We start from the raw sequence: 10528 nt of genomic DNA on the forward strand, positions 1-10528 counted from the left end.
ATGGGTCCTCATCGGAGGGGCATTCCTATTAATTTAGCCGAGTAGATGGGCTGAAATTCACGACGCCCATAGTTCGTTTGCGCAAGAAAAGCACCTGAGACTCTACTTCCGCCTATGTGCGGGGATTTTCGTTCACTTTTGATGAGTGACTGTGCTACCAATACGACCGGTGAGGTGTTACTTCTTTGAAACAGACGCTATTACTTACGAATTCTGGGAGAGTATAGATCACTCTATCATTCGACTGTATCTCAATTGTAAAGAAATTGCATCGAAGAAAATGCACTCCAAAGTAAAATGTTCAAATGTGAGACGCAAGTAAATGATTTTCAATAAATGTCGCGAACATTTCAAAGTGAGCATAACATGCGATCGTCGCCGAAAGATAGCGCTCCCGGAGTGGAATGCATGAGTGGAGCGGCTGATGGAGTCATCTCACGGAATGAAGAGAGGCGCGCTAATGAATGTGAGATCTTCCCAAGGACCAAACCCAAAGCGCTCCACAACGTCCTTATTCACTCGATCACCTTACGATTCATGGACATGCTCAAGGTTTCTTGGGCTTGCTGTTTTGTATCTATGGAAAACCTTTTCTCTCACACCGGAATGGAATCTTTGATAAAACTAGCATAGATGAAATAAAGTAAAAATCCCTATTCAAAGTCTTAAAAATCTCAGTAGGTGTACAAGTATCTACTATATAAATTTTACGGTCGCAATGCATTCACTGGAGTGATCAAACTTGTTGCATCATTGTTAGCGATATATTAAATAAACTCGCGTCACAGATTTCAAATATATGTAGTAAGAATTTTTGCACCACTGCTGCAGATTTCCTCAGTTAATTAGTTACATTTTTAAGGGGTTGTTGCTGCGGGAGAGAACGGTGGTTAGTTTGGGGTATTTTCAAATATTCTTTCTCCTCCCGATAATAGTGGCAGACGCGATGAACTTCTGGCATTTCCTTCTATATATCTAATTAAATTGGACAATCATAACTTTGCTTTAGTTTCCAAGTGTTGGTCCCCACACCAATCTCGAACATATCCCTCATCCAATAGTTGGATCCCACAGCCAACTCGATGGATAAGGCGACTATTATCGCTTCTGCGTCAGTCATCACTATAGCGACGGGCTCCCAAACAGTTCTTACAATAAACAACTCGTAAGTGAACATGTTTGGCGTGCTTTGTGGTAAGTAAATAGCTTTTAAGTATGCTCTTGCAAATGACAAAATATTGCCATTCAATGCCAATTTTAATACTTTTTTTTATATCTTAGAGCACTTTAATACGAGAAGATGACCGAGCTAAGGATTTTCTTGATGCTTTGGGCCTGATCCTTCTCGAGGAAAAATTTACCGGTAAGCTTGCCTATAGTGTTTCGTTATTATGCGTAACTCTTATTTTATTTCACCGTTCAAGATTTTATCTTGTGGGTTAATATTATCCTTAGGTTGGATATTGTATTTTTCAACCCATACGTTTTCTTGAAAATACTTCCGGTAAATTTTGATGTCTACCATATGAATTATACATTTCGTTACTAAATAGATGAATGCATTTGAACTTAATACATGTGTATTAAAATATTACTTTTCTTGAATGACATGTTTGTATTCTCATTTCATCCATTGATGAAAAGTTTCAAGTAGTTTTCCATTATATTTCAATTTCAATTGGATTGGATTGCAATTTCATGCACACCGGATAACCTGAGTTCCACTGTACAAGTAGAAATGCAGACACTTATGCACTAATTATGCGAAGGACTCTACCCTAAATGTATATAATATCAAAGTGTAATATCAGACCCTAGCTTCTTCCAGAGACCTCTTTATTCATTTCATATCACAATTTCTCTCTCTCCTCTCCTTCCTTCCAGCTGCTATTTAAATGGCTTCCCTCTCCACAATTCCCTCTCTCTTTTCAACATCTCATTGGCAACAATCCAAACATCAACATCAAATAAATAATAGAAATCAAAACATAAACAATATCAAACGTTACAATGCGTATGAACTGCAATATAGAGCTGTGTATCACGAACTTTAGAACTCAAATCGAGGATATATAGACCTATATACTATAGTATCCATATTGCAAGGTGTAACATACCACAGAATTTTTAAAATCGTTTTTCTCCTGATCTAGCTATTCTTGATGTTTACATGTCAAGAACTTACGGCTGATCTGTGTACTGTATAATAAGCTTAAGTTATGAGTAGGAAGTAGCTTCCTTTTCATGTAAAACGTTGGTAACTAATTGCAAAATAGTGTAACCAATAATCATAAAGGCAAGTTTAATTATGTTAATTTATTATATGGTTATTCCAGTTCCTTAGCGGAAGATTGTGAGGTTTTGATGGACACCGTGAACTTATAGGAAAATTCCCCGTGAGTTTGTGTCAGCTTGCCCTGAGGTGACTTGGGTGAAGAGGAAGTTCACTCGTTACCGAAGTGGAAAATGTGTTGCAGTTGGTTTCGACGATTTCAGCCTTCCTGAATTTGGAAAAGTGGACGGAATAATATCCAACGAAAATGATTGGGTGTTTCGTCTACAAAGCTCTGTAAACCTTGGATTTCGACAAATTTTTGATTTTTACGAAGCTCTTGAAACCAGCATAGTAAACTCCATCAATGGTGAAAACTTAATATCTTTTCAGCCTGTAATTTATGTGAGAATGCCGGACTATAGCAGCAGAATTGTATGCAGCCTTCAGATATTGTGTAACAAAATTTTTCAACTGAAAGTTTGTTTCTTCTTAAAAAGTTGCTTCATTTTTTTAATAAATACGTTTTATAAAAGACCACTGCTTTCTTATATCATTTAACCTATTTGCATTATTTATGGCATTAAATTCCACATGATAGTGATCCGAGGTGAGTAAGTCTTCAAGGTAACAAGTTGCAGTGAGTGTAAATGAACATTTTATTAAAAAAAATGCATTTCCTAACCCTAATGTTCGTCGGAAGTGGCGGAAATAGTACCACGAAAGGATATTATAATGTTACTTTCAAATGGTGACACTATTAATAATAATATCGGTTGCAATATTACCCATTCATTAAACGCTACGGCAACAATTTCGCAAGGTTGTGGCATCCAATATATTTGGACGTGGGACCCAACGACGCTGGCTACGGTATCCAACGAGTTGGTTGTCACAGCCATTTCTCACCCAGCCATTTAAAATGGCTCCCTCATCCAACTAACTGGATGGGGCCATAGCAACCATTTAAATTGGATGTGGGATCCAACTATTGGATACAACAGCCAATCTTTTCTTTCAGTGCATCTTAGCAATAAATGGAGACCTGTAATCAGCAGTATACAAACATAAGGGAAGAACGTGAAGAATTTCAAAAGACCTACAGCCAATCGGACAACACCTGAGCCGCATTGTTGTCCTTGTAAACGGTCGTATCGGTTCAGTGTGAAATTGAACTTTCAAAGAGTAACGTGGCCTTGAAGATGGGAGACAAGCCGTCTCTCGAAACGCCGGCTTGTATGAAAGAATTAACCTGGCTGAGAACCCGAGAAGAATTCATAAATAGTTTTCTCCTGGAGAAATTAAAATAGTTTACTATACCTAGAATGTCGCTGGAGCCCCGGGTTGAAAAATAAGCGGGAGATGAGGAGGCCAGTATGTCGAAAAGTTTCTCCTGCTGCAGTCAATGGGGCCTGGTGCCAGGTCGGTTAGTGACGTTGCAGCCCCAGTTGGTATTTTTGGCAGTAAGATCTCCGCCAATAACTGCCATTCCTTGCAATAATGAGGGAATTGCGTGGAATGCTTCTTTCTTCGGATTATTATTTGGCGGTCGGTAAATGGACAACGCGTTGATGCCGGCTATTCTTGTTCGAATTGAGACTCCGACGGCTTCGACAGCAGAAGACTAGCTGAACGGGAGCCTGGAAGCTGCGATGGAGTTTTTAACGAGGAGCAATATTCCACGACCAATTTATACGCGATCTTGCCGGAAGCGCTGTTAGCCCGGAATGAATATTTTTTCTGCGGTTTGAGCATATTTTTCTGCATTAGAGCAAATTGACACTGTTGTTCGATGAGAATGTGACGAAGTTGCTTCTGTTTATTTGTTAGTCAGCAGATATTTCACTGCAGAATCCGTAATTGGATAACTTCATCTAAATCACCATACTAACTAACCCATAGCTGCCTAAAAGGCGTGTAGCAGGGGGTGTTAGGGCACCAGCCGTTTGCTCATAAAAAGGAAATTCTCTAACAAAATTACGACTGGCATTATTTAAGTCCTTTATGGTTCGGGGAAAAAGAAATTCGCATATCTAACCATATCTCTCTTGATATATCGCTCCTGTCGGACCTGAATAGTATAGAATATCTTCTTCTTCTTCTTCCTAGCGTTTGTCCCGCGCTATTGCAGGGTCCGCTTTTCTGCAAAGCCTTCTCCACTTGGCTCGATCCAGGGCGTCTACTGACGTGGCGTTGATGGTCTTCATGTCCGCCTTAATTTTGTCGAGCCAGCGCATCTTTGGTCGTCCTCGTGGTCGGCGTCCTTCAGTACTCAGCCGCATTGCTGTTTTGGCCACGGAGTTCTCATCACTACGCACCACATGCCCATACCACCGCAGTCGAGCCTCCCGCATCTTGTCTGTGATCGATGCAACTCCCATTCTTTTCCGAATGTCTTCATTCCTGATGTGATCCAGGCGGGAGATGCCTAGGATCCATCGCAGCATCCTCATTTCCATGACATGCATGGCCTGTTCTTGATTTGCTGTGGCTGGCCAACATTCTGCTCCATATAGGGCCACTGGGTGGACTACGGTCTTGTATACTTTGGCCCTGAATCGTTCAGGCATTCGACGGTCGCACAATACGCCAGTCACTTGGCGCCATTTCAGCCATGTTGCATTGATTCGAGCTCGTGTGTTGGCGGTTGTGCTTCCATCGTTGCTGATGACAGAACCCAAATATTTAAACTTCTCGACCTTTTCAAGGTCGTCGCCGTCGATGCTGATCGTGCCATCGGTTTGAGGCCCACACTCCATGTACTCAGTCTTCTTGATGTTTAATCGCAACCCATAGTTGTCGAGTCGTACCTTCCATAGTAGAGTTCGCTGCTGTAATTCGGGTCTGGTGGTGCTGGCAAGGAAGACATCATCGGCGAACAGTAGTGACCAAGGATGCGATTCTTGGAGACAGGCCGTGATTGTGTCCATGCACAGGATGAAAAGGAGCGGAGAGAGGGCCGATCCTTGGTGGACGCCAACAGTGATTGGGAAAGGCGGTGATATTCCTGATGGGCAACGGACGGAGCTGGTGACGTTGGTGTAGAGAAGCTTCACCCATGACACGTAGACTTCAGGGACGTCGTGAGATCTGAGGGCATGCCAGATAAGGTCGTGTGGCACGCGATCGAAGGCCTTCTCCAGATCAAGGAAAGACATATGCACTGGCTTGTTCTTCTCTCGGTGCCTCTCCAAGAGCAGTCTAGCTGCGTGTATTGCATCTGTTGTGCCAGTCCCCTTTACAAATCCACACTGGTTGGGTGTGATGTGAACAATGTGTCTGAGCCTAGCATCAATCACTCTTTCGAATATTTTCATGGCGTGGCATAAAAGCCGGATCGGGCGGTAGTTAGAGCATTCTGCGACGTCGCCTTTACCCTTCCAGATGGGCACAGTTATGCTGGTCCGCCAGGAGTCGGGAACTTCGTTGTCAACGATGATGTTGTTAAATAACTCGGCGAGGATGACAACGCCGTTGCGGCCAAGTAGCTTCCACACTTCCGCTGGAATGTCGTCAGGGCCCGTTGCCTTTCCATTCTTCATCTCCTTGATAGCGGCGGCTACCTCAGCTTCACTGATGTGTTGCACAGGTCCGGATATAGGGTCCGCGCTAATGATCGGTGGGTGGGGAAATTCTGTGTTACAGATGGCCGAGAAGTGTTCTCTCCAGCGCCGAAGGATGGCAGGTGGGTCTCGTAGTATCTGGTGATCGTCGTTTTTGATGCATTTGACCTGGCTAAAATCCTGAGTTGCTCGATGTCGGGAGTTGACAAGGCGGTAGATCTTATTTTCACCTCCAGGTGTATCTAAGTCGGCGTACAGCTGGTCGTAGTGTGCTGTCTTTGCTTTAGCAACTGCTCGTTTCGCGGCAGATTTCTTTGTGCGGTATTGTTCATAGTCCACAATATGGTTTGTCTCGCGCCACTTCTTGAAGGCCATCTTCTTTTCTTTGACGATGCGTTGCACGTCTTCATTCCACCACCATACCTGCTTATCGATAAAGCGTGTTCCTGGTTTCGTTCGCCCAAGGACCTCACAGGCGGCCTCTTGGATCTGGTTCGCTACACTGCGCCATAGGTCAGCCACCGGCTGGTCGGGATCGACACTCAGATGATCTAGGGCTATCTTCAGTTGATTTTTGTTATCGTTTAATCGCCACCACTTGATATGGGCTGGTCCGGTCGTGCGCACTCGTCGATGTTGCCCAATGTCCAGCCGCAAGTCTATGACGAGGGGACGATGCTGTGGGGCGACGTTGTCGGATGGTAAAACTTTTACATCGACCACGAGCTTAAGGTCTCGCCTGCGTATCATCCAGTAGTCGATTTGGGACGCACGTGTACCGCTGGCGTACGTGAGCAGATGTGATCGCCTCTTCTTGAAGAACGTATTCGCTACGGCAAGATCGTGTGCTTCCGCGAAGTCAAGAATTCTAATCCCATCATTATTGCGGGCTCCGTGCCCGCATCCGCCATGTTGATGTTCATAACCGTCGCGTGATAATCCAACGTGGCCATTCAGATCACCCCCAATCACCAGGTGTTCATCAGGTCCCACCGATCGGATGTGGTCATCCAGCTGATCCCAAAACTCTTCCTGGATGTCATCGGGGCAGCCCGTTTGCGGAGCGTAGCAACTGATGACCCTGAGGGTGGTTTCACTGGCATTGATATTGATGGACATTATACGATCGGAGATGCGGGTGACTTCGACAACGTTGTCACACAGATTGCTCTTGACGATGATACCGACGCCGTTTTGGTTAGTCCGTATGCCGTTGTAGTACAGCTTGTATCCTTCCCCGATCTCCTTGGCCTTGGCTCCTTTCCATTTCGTCTCTTGGACGCATGCTATGTCGACACGGCGTGTTTTCAGGGCGGATGCCAGTTCTCGACTTCTTCCAGTCATTGTGCCGATGTTGATAGTAGCTAGTCGAATTTGGACTCGCTTCTTTAGCCCGCTCCGTCCATTAGCGGGGAGCCTTCGCATATTTCTCACGCCGTTCGGGCGAGGACGACGCGCGTCGCTTGCGGGGGACGCCCTAACCTTACAATCCAAAGTTTGATTCGACATTGCATATTTATGCGACCGAGAATACTTCGACCGACGCGTCGCTCCGTCTGACGTCGAAGACCTTCATCGTTGGTTGGATATCCAGCCGGCACCGCGAGGAGGTGATGATAGGATTTTGCCAGCCAAATCCTATCATCACCTCCTCGAATAGTATAGAATATAGTGGGGCTCTAATGTTATGTTCCCCGTGTCACCCTTAAAGATATCCATTCTCAATTGTTCAAGCAATATAAGCCAAGCGCGCAGCCTCCGAGTCTCCAGCGGCTCCCAGCCTAATTTGCTTAACATCTGAGTAACGCTGTCTGTATGCCCGTAGCATTTCTTGACGAACCGAGAAGCCTTCCTTTGTATATTATTCAAATTTGTAAGGTTCACTATTTTCAATCTGGGCACGACCCAGGTTTCGTAACGTAGTTACATCTTCAGGTGACTGATCTTACATGCATCTTGTATTTATACATACATATTGAATACGACAGTGAGGACATCTATCGGAAGGAAATGGACTGGTTGAGAGGGCAGGGGTGGGGATAAAGCACTGAATGGAATAGGGGCAGCCTTGATTTGGGACGAGGGTTTTTCCTGTGATGATAGGTATCTGAATAGCGAGGGGAGGGCGGGGTCAAAGTGGGTGAGGAGACGAGAGCTAAGGGAGGTAGCGGTGTTGGGGAAGACAGAGAGTATTAGCGGGGTACATTGAGTTACCCAAGTAAAGCCTGGAGTGATCAGTTGTATTTTATTCATTTCGCAGTATAAGTCTTTGTGTGGTAGTATAGTAAAGGTGCAGTCACTAGATGGCGTGATTAAAGATGACAATGGCAGAAGGCCGAGCAATGCACGTACTTTAGGGTCACTAAGCTTTTCCTATGGCGATGAAAAGTGGACGTAGTCGGGCTCACAGTGACTGGGGTCACTAGTGGAAGGGATGGGGTAAGGGGCTGTGCCATGAATTACCTGGGCGCGAACGGGGATGCCGGCTGGCGCTGGTTGGCGGCTGGCGATGGCGGTTCCTCAGGAACGGGCCTGACGGTTGGCTGGTGAATTTGCCGTCGCATTCCCAAACAGCCTCCGGATCCACAGGCAAGGAGGAGAGGTACTCCATGGCGCACTGCTACTGGCGGGCTCCTTGTCGTCAGTTGTAGTGATAAACAAGGAAGCGCAATGGTAACAAAAACAATGGCGTGTCGCACGCAAGTGACTCAGTCGCTAGAGAATACACTGCCTGTAAGCTACAGCTGCTCCATGTCCGGCGGGGCCGGGAATCATTACAGGAGCGTCGAGCCGTATATAAGCATAATTTACTGACTAAATTCGAAGAACAGCTTTACTCAGGTGACGTGAAAAATATCCATTGTTTAACGTCCATAGTAGACGGGATCACAAGAAGTAAGTTAATAAAATAGATTGCAAAACAGAGAGACATTTTGAATGTAATTCTTTCGTCGAACTGTCGGGGATGACAACGGTGTCTTGATAAATAAAATGAATGGTGTCATTCGCTAGGATGACATATTGCACGATCACATTTATCCATTGTTCCAATCCTGCAGGGATATACTACATGAATTACTATACGTTGGTAATTTTTGGCTTTGCAAGAATGCGCACCTATTTTTTCTCAATTTTATGACCTTGTGTGCATCCTTTTGTATGCTAGTTTAATAACCTCATCCTATATAGCTATTACAGCTAAGTTAATAACCTCATGACAAACACTCTAAAAGTGGCTCGTAGGGTATTACGTTGATGTTCTTACATTCTGTTGTGATTGTGATTTGGATAGTAAGGTCCAATGATTCTTTGCGAAAGTATAATTGGTCACTTTCCCCTCTCTACCCGCAGAGTTTAGTCTTTTTTCCTATCGTTCGACAGTTCGTGTTCACGGGAGAGAAAAAGACGGCGAAATCTCAGCTTACGCAAATGGTGGCCAAGTAAATGCTTGGAAAGAGAGGCTGACATTCATCCCACCCGCGTGAAAAAGCGAAATAGCTGCTCGTAAGTTACACCTCAAGCATCTTAACCTCCAAGGCAACATTCAGCTTATCTCCTGCCCCACTGCCCACCCTACACAATTACACTCATAATTCCTTCATCTCCGCAAGCCTCATCCCGGAGACGTCTGTTGATCAATTTCAATTATCGTGACCACTGCCGTGGAGTTAAACGTGGAGGAAAAGCATGAGTTGCGGAAAGATGCAAACAACACAGTTATGGGTTTCGGGCACACATAAATAAACTTCATTATGTACTGTGGGGAAAAAAGTATCCCGACAGACTTTGTGCCGCCACCATCGCTTTGAAGGAGATTGGATTACTTTTCTGACGCTACATAATCCTTGGAACGAGACGAGGGAAATTCATATACGGCCTTCTTTCAGCAACCAAGGTTGTGACGGTGAACTTGCCTGCCTCAAACGCAATTCGTGCTATTCACTAGAATGATGTCACATTCGAAATCCTCAGTAGGGAATGGTTAAGTTAATCCTCGTGCCTTCCGTTTTCCGCGACATTCTTTTCCTTCTCACCTACCCAGGCGCTCGTACTGAAATTCACTTTAAGAGCTCAACCAGTCCATCTGCAACTCTCTGAACATTTCAAGGCAGAGCGAGGAATGATTTTCATTTATTAGGAATGATCAGAGATTACTCTACATACCTAAACAATCATCACTATAACAAATTTTCGTTCTTCAGGAAGGAAAGGGAGGCTCCCAGCTCACTTCTTGAATACTCCATGAAAACCTACCTTAATCGGTAGAATACTAATAATAAGTGTGACTGAAAATATTTGCTCTATGCTCATAAACATGATTGCTACAAAGGCAAATGACGACACACAGTTTACTGAGATACATTCAACAAATAGGAAAAAAATAAACATTTCATATTTTCCTAGCCAGTAGCCGAAAAAAAACTTATTTTGTGCAACTTTGATAATCACTTTCGTATCTATTGTTTTGAAACCCAATTTTGAAAAATTGAGTATTTAAAATTTTATTAGACATATTTATAGTTGTGAAATAACTTGGCATCGTTTAAGTGAAAAATGAAATAGCTGAATTATTATGGGCAAAAAATCAATGCACACCTCATTCAACTTTACTTTGGTTAATATATAGTATCACTCCATCACAATAACTGACTGTTTGAAGTCTTTGCCTCATTGACCCTATTATATTTTGAAA

General features: G+C 44.0%; 1 protein-coding gene and 1 long non-coding RNA gene across 2 annotated transcripts; one reads left to right on the forward strand and one right to left on the reverse strand.

Annotated features, from left to right (window-relative positions):
* Positions 1-1144: 1144 nt before the first annotated feature.
* LOC124162906 lies at positions 1145-2622 on the forward strand. Its single transcript, XR_006865702.1, has 3 exons — positions 1145-1194; positions 1282-1363; positions 2337-2622. It is a non-coding gene; the product is annotated as an uncharacterized LOC124162906 (long non-coding RNA).
* A 4043-nt stretch (positions 2623-6665) lies between these two features.
* Positions 6666-7179, reverse strand: LOC124163071 (craniofacial development protein 2-like). Its single transcript, XM_046539857.1, has 2 exons — positions 6781-7179; positions 6666-6683 (listed from the first exon to the last, which is right to left on the reverse strand). Exons 1-2 carry the CDS (start codon positions 7177-7179, stop codon positions 6666-6668), a joined length of 417 nt encoding a protein of 138 aa, XP_046395813.1.
* Between the last annotated feature and the right edge of the window lie 3349 nt (positions 7180-10528).

This window comes from Ischnura elegans, chromosome 7 (assembly GCF_921293095.1).
Source record: "Ischnura elegans chromosome 7, ioIscEleg1.1, whole genome shotgun sequence".
Taxonomy (NCBI): domain Eukaryota; kingdom Metazoa; phylum Arthropoda; class Insecta; order Odonata; family Coenagrionidae; genus Ischnura; species Ischnura elegans.